This window comes from Hippocampus bargibanti, linkage group LG20, assembly GCF_051943395.1.
Source record: "Hippocampus bargibanti isolate YZ-2025 linkage group LG20, ASM5194339v1, whole genome shotgun sequence".
Taxonomy (NCBI): domain Eukaryota; kingdom Metazoa; phylum Chordata; class Actinopteri; order Syngnathiformes; family Syngnathidae; genus Hippocampus; species Hippocampus bargibanti.
This window is the reverse complement of record NC_142753.1, coordinates 11,830,531-11,843,424: the sequence shown is the minus strand read 5'-3', so window position 1 is coordinate 11,843,424 and position 12,894 is coordinate 11,830,531. Positions and strand designations below refer to the sequence as shown.

Here is a 12,894-nt window from a genome sequence, read left to right as displayed (position 1 = left end):
TGTTATACTTCGACAATTTTAGCATATTTTATGTTTCGTTTTACATTTATTGTGACGTGAATTATTTTTGTGATTCAAAATGTGAAATATTTCATGTTATCACAAGTTTTAATGTGGTGTTTTTTCACCAAATACTATTTGATGGACTTTGAGGTGGGAAGGGGTGGGGGGGCGTTGGAGCGTCATCATATTACAGCCTTGCCAAGCCTTGCCACAAGCTGTCTTCTGATTGGTTCTCCTCTCCCAACAGGCAAGTAGCGCGCACACATAAGAGTTCGGTTGCGCTGACTCACACATCAATAAAATATGCGCTATGTGCGATTTCTATCTGCAGGAAGCTTCAAGTTGAAGGCGTACTCCCGTTTTACCGTCATCCTCGTAAAGATGGATACAGGAAGTCGCTACAGCTAACGGACAATGATGGAGATGCCTGGACGTCTCAATTGGTTCCGGAAACGTCCCCGAAGGCCTTATGTGCGCCATCGAGAGTTCAACCGTAAGTGTACTGTTGTTTGCTTTCAATTGTGGATGGTTTCGTCTAAATCCAGCGTTAGTTTTGAGGCTTTTACGCGGATTATGTGCAAAAATGTGTCCACTCCAGTGCCAGGGTTTTGGTCATTTTCACTGACATTGCAAGACCCACACAATAATGAGTTTTAGGACTACATAAACATTCACTTCAACGTAAGAAAACGCTTATTTCATCGGGGAAAGAAAGTTAATTCCTAAGTTGTATGGGTCTGGAGTTATCAGAGCTTGAAATGGGGGTTGTACAAAATACAATACATACATATTGATTTGTGTAGCGAACGGCTGAGACTGTAACAAAGCGCTAACATGGACAAAAGACAAATGCTAGCCAGTCGTGGAAGGGAAAAAAACATTGCCAGAGGTCTGACTAGTGCTTTGTTGGCACCCCTCGCAAGAAAGCGAATGAGTTAAGGTCCTTAAAGTGAACAAAATCAAATTATCCGTCTTTGTTTGGGTGACGTATTGGCATGAAAGCTATCTCAATATAGATATTAACAATCATTTTCACCCTTAAAGTGCAATTTAGCTCCTGGTTGTTAATTTTTATTTCATTGCATTTTGTTTACAGTATTTGAAAACATGAGGAAAAAAGACTCATACTTTTGTAATTTAATTGGAAGGCTTTAATATATTTTTTGAACCAGTTAAAGGACAACCGACACCCTAGACAAGTTGTGTCCATAATTTGTAAAGACAAATCAGGCCATTTCCAACGGAGCTTTGGCGCCATCTTGTGCATTTTCTGGGACGCTACATTGGAGTCCAGACGCCTCAAAATGACACGGAAGGACTTCTTTCATCGATTACAAACATTTATGCTTTCCTCTTCAGAACTATTTGAATCCTATTCATAAGTGGATGAGTAACAAGAAAGCATCTTCTCCCAATCTGAAGCCATTGTTTTGATTCTAGAGCAAGGCGAGACGTCCTGGCGTGACTTCACGAACAAGGGGGCGGGACCTTCTGAAACTGGCCACTTCCTGGTTCAATTTGAAGTCGTTTTTGGACACTTTAACTCATTTTTTTGGTGTTTTGCAATTGACTAAAAATATCCGCCTGCATGTTTTGGCTATTTTAGATGCTATAAAACGTTTTTCTGATGTCAGTCAGGAAACAAAAAAATGGTGTCGTTTGTCCTTTAAAACAGTGCTATTAAGCAAGTAGCACTCCTTGGTGCCACACTTCTTACATTTTTAGGTGACTTTTTCCCCCCTTATTGATCATAGTTATCCTACTATTCACCAGAAGAGGTCGTCCTAAACTTGATATTATAAGAAAGGCCCTCCTTCTTTCCACAAACATACAACACAGACTTACTTCTCAGATTAAAACTAATTATTGGTCTTGTTTTTATGACACCAAATGCCTTTCTTTGACCGGTCTCGTAAGAAGATGAGAAGGTATCTTCTTGTGACAACCCCTCACTCCATAGCAACGGGGAAAATGCACATTGCCTTGCGGCTTCATTTTCTGCCTCGGCTGGAAGCGTTGTGGAATAAAAGGCTGCTTGCGTGAGTGCGTGCCTACTGCTGGTGGGAACAAAACAATTCGGAGAGCTTTTCGTTTTTGCTGGATAACGGGAGGGCATTCGAAAGATTTTTTTGTAAGGACAACCGACGCCTCTGGACAAATTGTGTCCATAATCTATAAAATGGCTTCAAATGACTTCTACTCAGCGTATTTTACAAAGAATCCACCGCATATAGCGATATTTTACGTTTTAAGACTCTTGCTGAATATTCCGGAAGTCTTGTTTTTGAGTTGGTGACGAGTCCGTACGTGACGTTACTGAAGGAACGCCCCTGACCGAAAAAAGGACACATTGTAGCAGTCCTTCCATCACGTCAATGCATTTTGCTGTACTTTGTTTGGTCTGAAAACGTCGTGTAGCACCAAAAAGAGGCAGAAGAGGGCGACAAAGCTCCGTGTAAGGAATTAATCAGCCTGTGGAAACGGGCTGATTAATTCCTTACACGGAGCTTTGTCGCCATTTTCTGCCTCTTTTTGGTGCTACATTTACCGCCCGCAGATACCTCAAAATGGGATGGAATAAATTCTTTAATGGATTGCAAACATGTATGCTTTCCTCTTCAGAACTATTTGAATCATATCAGTAACAAGAAAGCATCGTCTTCGAATCTGAAACCATTGTTTTGATTCTCGAGCAAGGCAAGACGTCCTGGCGTGACGTCACCAACAAGGGGGCAGTTTTTAGACACTTGAAGTGTTTTGTATTTGACTAAAAATATCAGCCTGCATGTTTTGGATATTTTAGATGCTATAAAACGTTTTTCTGGTGTCAGTTAGGAAACATAAAAATGGTGTCGGTTGTCCTTTAAGGAGTCTATCAGAGCTGGCAGTTGTCATCGGCCACCATAAAATATCCTCAATATCAGTTGCTAATTGGTTAAAAAAAAACATCTGCGTTTGGTCACGGCAGCAACGTCTGCCATTTTTTCATGCTATAATGAATAAAATTGAATCAGCCCAATGGCTAAGCAGATTAGCTCAGTTTCCCGCGAGCATTTTCTCTTTTCTTATCTGTCTTCGGCGCAACTGGAAAAGTCATTCTAGTGTTCTGAAGAGCGCCCTGAGGGTGAATAAAAAAATAAATACAATTAATTAAAAAAATGCTAATGGAATTATTGATAGCTAATGCTAGCATAATATCATTGAGATGTTTAAAACAGCACTTTTTTAAAATAATGTTCCTTGCAATTGGTGCGGTTTTTTTCCCTTTTGTGTGACCACACCAGTGGTCTGGATGTCTCTTTAAAGGACAACCGACACCATTTTTTTCTTTCCTGTCATCAGAAAAACATTTTATAGCATCTAAAATAGCCAAAACACACAGGCTGATATTTTTAGTCAAATGCAAAACACCAATAAAAATGAGTTCAAGTGTCCCAAAACGACTTCAAAATGACCTCGGAGATGCCGAATTTCAGAATGTCCCGCCCCCTTGTTCGTGACGTCACGCCAGGACGTCTTGCCTTGCTCAAGAATCAAAACAATGGCTTCAGAATGGGAGAAGATGCTTTCTTGTTAATCATCCACTTATGAATAGGATTCAAATAGTTCTGAAGAGGAAAGCATAAATGTTTGCAATCGATGAAAGGAGTCCTCCCGTATCAATTTGAGCCGCCAATCGCATCTAGATTGAAATGTAGTGTCCCGGAAAATGCAACACAACTTTTCGGAGGCGTCGGTTGTCTTTGAAGGGGTCTTTGTATGTGTCCTAGTGTGTCATTCATCGTGAATAAGAAAGAAAAATGCTGGCCTCTGCTGATGACCCAGAAAGGAACGTCCACACAAGTGTGAAAGAAAAAGTTCCCTTCGTCTTGGCTCACATGAATCACACCCAATTAAATTTAAAATGGCTTCTTTGCTAGCGTCTCTCGATAGTTTATAGCATTGGATTCTCAAACTGAAACTAAGAAGCGTTTTGTAAATGAGAGCCATTAAATGACCCCCCCCCCCCATAGCGATGATGTAATCATCACTGGCGGGATGGGGTGGGGCCAGGAAACAAGGAACTTCCTGTCCCACGCCACCCAAACGCATCGTCTCACCTGCAGAAAGGGGAACTTGACTTTTTTCGAAAGCACTTGGAAGGAAACTTAGCCAACGCGAATAAATGCACAAGTTGTACGAATGCAACAGAGAAAAAGTGGAAGTGAAGGGCCCGTGTGTCCCAGTGGCGACTTCAATGACTTTCTGCACCAATGAGCACAACACTTCTTCGTCATGCGTCAGGACATCTATCAATTTGCAGTATGCACAGTGTGTGTGTGTGTGTGTGTGTGTGTGTGGGGGGGGGGGGGTCACGCACCATCTGCCATTACCACACATCTGTCCCTCTCCAGCAAAACAGGATGTTACTCCATCCAAAAATGACCTACATTTTTTTTGGGGTGATCTACATTTAGTTTGTTAGTTTAAAAAACATTAAAAGGAGCATAATCCATTCCCAGGTCCCCATAAAACATAATTTTCTACTAAATACGCCTTAAAGGACAGCCGACACCATTTTTTTGTTGTGTATGTGTGTGTGTGTGTGTGTGTGTCTGTATATATGTGTGTATATCTCAATTGTATAAGATGGGTGGTCCTCCATTCACCCACATGCACGTCCCCAATGCGCAATGGAGTGGTGTGACAAATGCATTTAAGCATGCAATGTCCTCATTATTGTTGCTACGGTAACCTGAGCAATAGGATGCCATTGGTTCATCGCACCAACAAGCTTAGAAGTTGGCCTGAGCGCACAGGAAATAAATCATTTCATGATTGACAATATCCAGTGTCAGGCAAAAATCGAAAAATGAAATCATATTAAAAAAAAAAAAACTGAATCAATATGCCACCCATTGTGTTGTTTTGTACATAGTAACTGTGTTGCATGCACTGTATTTTGAGCAAAGAGACCAAATGCATTCAAGCATTTGGTTTGACATCAAATTTCATCACTTTTGTTGCAATTTCCTTTTTTTGGGGGCTGGGAAAGTTGCTTGTATTGCTCAAACTGGTGCAATAAGACCCCACCTTCCCCACTCCAAACCCTCCCCCCAGGGCGATGGCTTTATAAATTTGTTCCATCTATGCAATTAAAAGAAGTTTTTTTTAAATTGAAATAGGACATTATCTCAATAGTTTTGTCCACATTTGTGAGAGGAGGCGAAAATGAGTTTGCCCTCCGGTTGCCCCCCAAGAGATGTCTTAAGGAAAAGTGCTAATGAACTACGCTGGCTCCACATTCTATTTCCACTTTAGAAAATAGGAAATGACTCAGGAAACCACACAAAGATGCACGATAGCACCAGTTAAAGGTAAAAAAAAAAAAACGGCACAAGATGAGTCACAATAAGACTTGTTGGGGAGGAAAAAAAATGGCGTCCGCCTCTCCAGAAGGAAAAAAAAACATACCATAAAATTAAGGGGAAAAAAATACATGTAAAATATAATTTGTTTCAAAAAAATATATCCAAAAAAAGAAACAATGTAGCTATAGCGAACAAATATTTCAAATGAATTTAGCAATTGGAAAGTGATTATTTGTATTAATGTAATTGAAAATGTAAATTAAAGGACAACCGACACCATTGTTTTTGTTTCCTAACTGACATCAGAAAAACGTTTGATGGCATCTAAAATAGCCAAAACACGCAGGATGATATTTTTAGTCAAATGCAAAATGACTTAAAGTGTCCAAAAAACGACTTTAAAATGACCTCAGAGATGGAGTTTTAGAAGGTCCCGCCCCCTTGTTCGTGACGTCACGCCAGGACGTCTCGCCTTGCTCTAAAATCAAAACAATTCAAATTCAGAGATTGTTACTCATCCAGTTATGAATAGGATTCAAATAGTTCTGAAGAGGAAAGCATACATGTTTGCAATCCATTACAGGAGTCCTTCTAATCTTTGTAGGTAATGTAATCTCTTATTAAAATACGCTCAGTAGAAGTCATTTGAAGCCATTTTACAAATTATGGACACAACTTGTCCGGAGGCCTCGGTTGTCCTTGAATGCAGGTGTACCTTATGAAGTGTGCGTTAAGTGTATTTCGAGTTGGGTGCCATGGCGACCATGTGAAATATTAATAGCCACGGCGCTGAGGCCTTTCCATTTAGGCCGAGTGTGGTGTGGAAGAAAAAAAAATCACTGTGATGCTTGAAGGAATGACACACACACACACACACACACACACACACACACACACACACTCCTTCACTTGAGCTTTCCACAGGATGTTACGAAACGGTCCGCCCAGTTGGTGAGATTTAGCAAAGGGTCGCTTGCACTTGCATGGCAGTCGACGGACACGCGCTCACGTTGCGCCCCCCCCCCCCCCCTCTCATCCGCTTTAACTTGACGAACCATAACAAGTCGTAGTTTAATGGCTATCATGCGGGATGACCTAGATGAGATGATGCTGATGCGCGAGGAAGCGGAGGATGTTTTCTACGAGGAAGGTAGGCTGAGAAACGGGGGCGTCGGTGGGGGTGCGTTTGGTGATTTGGAAGCTAAGAAGAGATGTGAAGGGAATATCCATGAAGCTAATGGTGGATGAGATGCTAAGAAGTTTAAAAGACAACCGACACCATTTTTTTGTTTCCTAACTGACATCAGAAAAACGTTTGATATCATCTGAAATAGCCAAAACACACAGGCTGATATTTTTTTTGTCAAATGCAAAACAGCAATAAAAATGACTTCAAATGTCCCAAAACGACTTCAAAATGACCCCGGAAATGGTGAGTTTCAGAGGGTCCCGCCCCCTTTTTCGTGACGTCACACCAGGACGTCTTGCCTTGCTCTAGAATCAAAACAATGGCTTCAGATTGGGAGAAGATGCTTTCTTGTTACTCATCCAGTTATGAATATGATTCAAAAAGTTCTGAAGAGGAAAGCATACATGTTTGCAATCCATTAAAGAAGTCCTTCCGTATCATTTTGAGGCGTCTGGACTCCAATGTAGCTCCCCGAAAATGCACAAAATGGCGCCGTAGCTCCATTTGAAATGGGCTGGCACACAACGACTCACCATTGCGTTGTTTGTAGGCAAAATCTTTAAACTGTTTGTCTTTTTTTCTTTGATGCAAGTGTAGTTGAATTATAGAATTATTAAAAAAAAACATACGTGTAATGGTAGTCTTTTTTTTCCTTTGTTTAGTTATATAACCATTTAAAATATGTAACTACATTATGTATAAAATATACATTGAGGTGAAAATATATTTCTGTTGACTACTGCTTATATCTGTAAAATTAAGTTTTCATATGATGCGTGAAGAATTTATATTTAAATGTACATTTTTCTGTGGTGCGTTTGGGTTCATTGTGTGAATTAGACAATCCCATAAATCACATCAATGTTAATGATGCAAGAATGATACGAAAAAAAATCTGTGATGATATTATTTTAAATTAAATCCAATACATTACACTTCAAATGAGTATACGTTCAATAATTTTCCATAGGATTAGAACGCTCGCGTTTTTCGGACCATTTTGTTTGAGCGCACTTGCCGTACGAACCCCGGAAGTCACCCTGTTCTGTACCCGCCTTCTCGAGCTCTGATTGGCTGGCGGTTGCCCAGGAGGAGCGAGGCGAACACAAACTGGAATGTGTGGGAGTGAATCCACTAGTAGTGGCCCACCGACCGACAATGAAACAGCAATCGCTGCTCCTTTCGACATTCCAATTTTAACCACAAATTTATCATATTTTGCACGCCTTTTTAAAATATACGTCTAACATTGGACTGTGGAATACGACCCTCGAGTGGTAAAAGGACCTAATTGCGTTTGAATGAATGAGCGAATGGATAAAGGACAGCGCATAGGCGAGTTGCGAAAACATCACACTTGAGACAGCGAAAAAGATATTGGCAAAGGTGAGTCAAAATTATAATTATTATATTGTTAAAACCAACGCGATGATTGCATTTTTCCCCAGTAGGTCAGTGGACCGCAGTGACATTCAGGGACATTAGGGAGAAAGCACTTGTTTCACTTGTAAATCCTACAGCGGCATGTTTGCCGACGTACGAATTACACACGAATCATGCTTTCTATTTTCATCTGGAGTTTTTACCACCTTTTGATGTGTTAAAATATCAAACGACAAGTGGCCTGAGGTCACGGTGCATGCGTGTGTGTACGTTTTGTTGTGGATGGGGGGAAGGGGGTGGCCTGTGGCTCGCTACGACCACGGTAATTCGAGCTTTCAATTGGTGTCCCCTGTTCGGTTTCATGATATATTTTCATATGTGGTCCATTCGTTTTTCAGGGGATATTCCCATGACATTTCGGTGAGCAAACACGCAAATAAATTGGAAAATACTCCAAAACAACTAATGTCCTCCGGGAAATCGATACAACCAATAATATACCGGCGTAGCAGGTGCACATATCAACTATTCAATCACCGAATTGCCTTGAATAGTTTTGCTCATCATTTATAAAACGAATAATTTGTTGTGGAAGGTCATTTGTGCGACCCTTTATTATCACTAACATTTAAAAACGGCTCCATTTTGATGAATTCCTGCGCTAAATTCCTCAAATTGTAAAATTGACATTGAATTAAAGCGAGATATCAGCTGTGCAAGCAAATTGCAGACATTTATGTTATAGGCAGAATTGCTGAACAAAGCTATTTTTTCCCATCGCTCCCAAAAAGTTATGAAATGTGGTGAAATTGAGTTCTTTTTCATTTTGAAATGATGTTAAATCCATAGGGAAAGTCTATTTCCTCCTCCTTTTTTTCCACATTTGTGTGGAAAGAAAAATAAAAGAGAAAACGTATACCGTGACTGTAAAGTGACCTTGACAGTTTTGAAAGGCGCTTATAAATGACATGTATTATTATTATTATAAATATATCGTTTCTTTCCATTGTCTTTGAAAAGTGCTGTGCGGAAAAGGGTGAAAGGTTGCCAGTGTGTTGTAAATCCCACCCTGAGTGGATGTGTCTGCTGTGGAGATCAGCTCATGTTCCCTGGAAATTCTTTTTTTTTCTCCAGCAAATTAATCATTGCTTTGGGAATAAACTTGTCTCGTCCAATGTTTATCCAAATTCAAGAGCGTTATTGTCACCATCGGTGTGAGATTACATCAAAATCTAATGCGCTTGGAGCCGTATGTAAAAACATTAAAACTACAACTTGATTTGGTGTCAAAACGTGAAAACTACAACTTGATTTTGCCCTTTTGTCATTTCACTGGCCACTTTTTGGAATCACAGGGGGAGAATGTCGGAGTGTAAATGTTTTTTGGGATTGTGGCTTCAAGCCTGCTTTTGATATGGTTAAGTTGGCTGCGCTTGGCCTCTCCCCGATCTGCATGTTTGGGTTGCGGTAAAGCACATTGAAAAGAAGCAGTCGGCATTCACAGGAGGCGTCTCTTCCCAGGCTCTTTTTGTCCCTTGCTTTGCCTTTTCCGGAACAGTCTTTTCATTTGTCCCCTCCTGGCATGCTCACTTCCACACGGCTCTTTTACCAAAGTCTCATTTCGGGATTTATGCCTGAGACGTGGTTTGGAGGAAATGTATCCCGCTTTTGCTTTTTTGTTGTTGTTGCCTTATTTTGAGGTGGAGTTACAAACAAAAAAATGGTGTCGGTTGTCCTTTAAATGAATGTAAAAACACTCCGTTATGTGGAATTGACATTTGGGGCATTAGCCGTAATGCTATGTGCTGGTTGAGCCGAAACTCGTTTGTCTTAGTTGCTAAGTGGTTTCAGCCAGAAAGTTAAAATGTAACCCCCGAAATGAGTTGAAAAGGAATGTTGAATGGAACTTTTCTGCAGATTCTTTGATTTTTGTCTCACTTTTTGGGCCATTTGCAATGCAGTTAGCTTTTATTTGTGTTGTCTAGCGTAGAAAACCACCTCTTTGACTTGACGGTCAGGCTAGCGCCACTTTTTCCCCTTTAGGTTTCATTTCAAAAGTGGGCCACAGACATTTTGAGTGACGCCAGAAGGCTTTGGCGTCACTCAAAAGGCAGAGGTTATCTCATCTGAAGCTAATAGTGGTGACGATGGACGGGCCTGCTTAGGCTTGTCGCAACCCTGCAATCACTCGAGCGAGGGGGGGATGAGATGACTGAGGGGCTTTTCATTTGCGATATGGAGGCGACTTGTTGTGGAAAAGCGGGCCGGACGCGAGTCGCAAAGGGAGCTGATAATTCTTCAGATGGCTCTTTAAAAATGTGCCTTTGCTAGCACTGGGGCTACAGGCTAAAGTCCAATTTGCCATCAGGCCAGTCTGACCGGGCAAGTTTAGCTGGACGGTCTTGTTTTATTACGTGTTTTGGGTTAAGAAATGTATGTTCACACTTTGTGGAATTGTATTAAGTTATGCAATTAAATTAAGTTTTTTGTAACTTGTAAACTGATGTGAATGAATCATTCCAGTCTGGGTGAAAAGAGCTTAGGATGTTTCATTATAGTCGTTAATTTTTATTTTGTGCTAAGGGTTGTGTTGTCAGAGATGTTTGATTGGACACTGTGGACAAAGATTTGTACCCAGAAAGATTGTCTTTACTGCCGGCAGGAGACGCCGGCATTCATGACAGACGCCTGAATTCTGCAGCCCTCTCTGTCAAGCTATTTATTGAGAGTATATACACATTAAGTTCTAAGCATGAACAGAAGTAAGCAATAAAACATTGTCTTTTCCATGAACTGATCAATTTGTAACCTGGCTAATGAGCTCTTCCTGTGAAGGAGTTTCAAGTCGTAAATTACTTCGGCGATAAAGAAGTTTCCCAAGTCCTAAATTCTGTCCAAGGCCAGATCTCCGAGATTGGATTGGATTGGATATGCCTTTATTAGTCTCACAGTGGTGATGAAGATGACAGTTTAACTTGCTGTGTTTGTTGACCTCAGATTGACCCCGGGGTTGTCTGTGCTTCAATTGTGTATTCGAGTCACACGTGTTGACTAAGCATATAACTGCATGAAACTTTAACAGCATGATCACTTCTTATTCTCTGTCAGTAGTCGACAAACTCAATATTCCGTGGGTACAGGAGTTTGAGTAAAAATGACAAAAACCCTGGCAATGGTCTGGAGTGGACGCATTTTTAGACGTCTGGCAGTGAATGAGTTAAAAACGTTTTTGTTTTCATTTGATTTGGTTCATGAAAATATTTTCTCAAATCTTACTTTGAGTTATTTTGTACTAATGTTGACTCCAGCCGATCATTTTTTTTTTGTTTACGCACAAAATAGAAAATTGAACGTTATGCTAAAACGATAATCATAACTGAGAACTTCCGCCAAGGTCGAATTTGAAGTGACAAATTCCTCCCACAACTCGCCATTACAGTACCGTATGGCACTTTGTATGTTAGCTCCGTGGCAACGAAGCGGGTGTGGTTGCCCTGGCATGCAGCACATGGCACATGTTGCGCACCAGCGTCACATGATCCTTTTGAGGCGCACCTCTGGTGGGCAACAGCTGGCCGACATGCCAGCGCTGTAAGCGTTTTTGTTTTTTAAAGCGGCCTAAGATCATAATCCGCCTGTTTTGGTTGTTTTCTTCCCCTTTGCGGCAGCTGGATGAAACTGTGTTAGGACTGCTATCAATGGAGTATTTTTTTTGAGTGACGGCTACAGTTGTGTACCATACCATAACCATACCACAACCATAAATTCAACAAGCGAAATAACCACAATCGCCCTTGATTGAGAATAGACACAGACAACGATGCTGAAAATAATGCTCTAAGCTAACTATGTAGCAATGTCTTTCATCGCTCCATGCGGGAATGCTAACCGCCAGGTTTCCCATGGTCGTCGCATACGCCGCTAGCTATCATCACAGAAGTGGTCACTTGCTATCAGCCAACGGAATGTTTGTATTCTCCTGGGAAAAAAAAGCCGCCGAAACAACCGAGTTGATCCTTGTTTGCGTAGTAGCGGCATTCCAGCATGGATGCTGAGCTTTCCAACAGTAGGGAGCCACACCGCATGTGGCTTTTTCTTTTTTTTTGTGGGGGGGGGTGGCAGGGAGCATCTACTGTACTTTTTCTGCAGCTCCAAAAATCATGGTTAGCTCAATCGCGCATCGCCGAAAATGTCATCATCATCATCATCGTCATCATCATCATCATCATCATCATCATCATCATCATCATCGCTAGCAGCCAGAATGTAAATGGCAGTCAGGCCACGTCGGACTTAATCTGCTCATCTGCGCCTTTGAAATGCCAGCAGCAGCATGTCGCCTAGCCTGCACTTAATGCTGTACCGAGCCCATCAAGGCTGCCTGTGACCTATAATTAAAACAAAGCCACAATTGCAGACATGTGTCGGGGGAGGGGAATTATCGCCAATGTGCCTTGAAAGAAATAAATACAGAAAAAATGCCAATGTCTTAAAATGGTGTTTTGCAATGAGTTAAAGTGTCCAAAAACGACTTCAAAATGAAACCGGAAGTGGCCAGTTTCAGAAGGTCCCGCCCCCTTGTTCGTGACATCACGCCAAGACTTGCTCTAGAATGAAAACAATGGCTTCAGATTGGGAGAAGATGCTTTCTTGTTACTCATCCACTTATGAATAGGATTCAAATAGTTCTGAAGAGGAAAGCATACATGTTTGCAATCGATTAAAGAAGTCCTCCCGTATCAATGGTAGCCGTCAGGACTCCAATGTAGCGTTCCCATTGCGCCTTTTTATATTCCGATTACACTCAACCTCGTATTGCACTTTTCAAGTCCGTTTTCTCATGCTAGCCAAACAAAGATGGAGTTTGGAGCTGAGCGAGCGAGCGACGTTACGTCATCGCTTCGAGAGCGACAAAGGCGACTGGTCGCAAGCTCCCGTTCGAGGCTCCCGTTCGCCGTTCCCATCGAC

At 41.4% G+C, this 12,894-nt stretch overlaps 1 protein-coding gene across 8 annotated transcripts in view; it reads left to right on the top strand.

Annotated features, from left to right (window-relative positions):
* Nucleotides 1-299: 299 nt before the first annotated feature.
* The window catches only part of ripor2 (RHO family interacting cell polarization regulator 2), a 31,390-nt gene continuing 18,795 nt past the window's right edge, over nt 300-12,894 (top strand). Inside the window, exon 1 of one of the 8 annotated variants that reach the window (XM_089023532.1) lies at nt 300-496. In XM_089023532.1, the coding sequence (XP_088879658.1) occupies nt 418-496 (79 nt within the window). In that variant the 5' untranslated portion in view covers nt 300-417. Of the gene's footprint in view, nt 497-6,351; nt 6,505-7,683; nt 7,930-12,894 lie in introns of those variants that run through there. The other 7 variants (XM_089023530.1, XM_089023534.1, XM_089023533.1 and 4 more) reach the window with 7 other exon arrangements.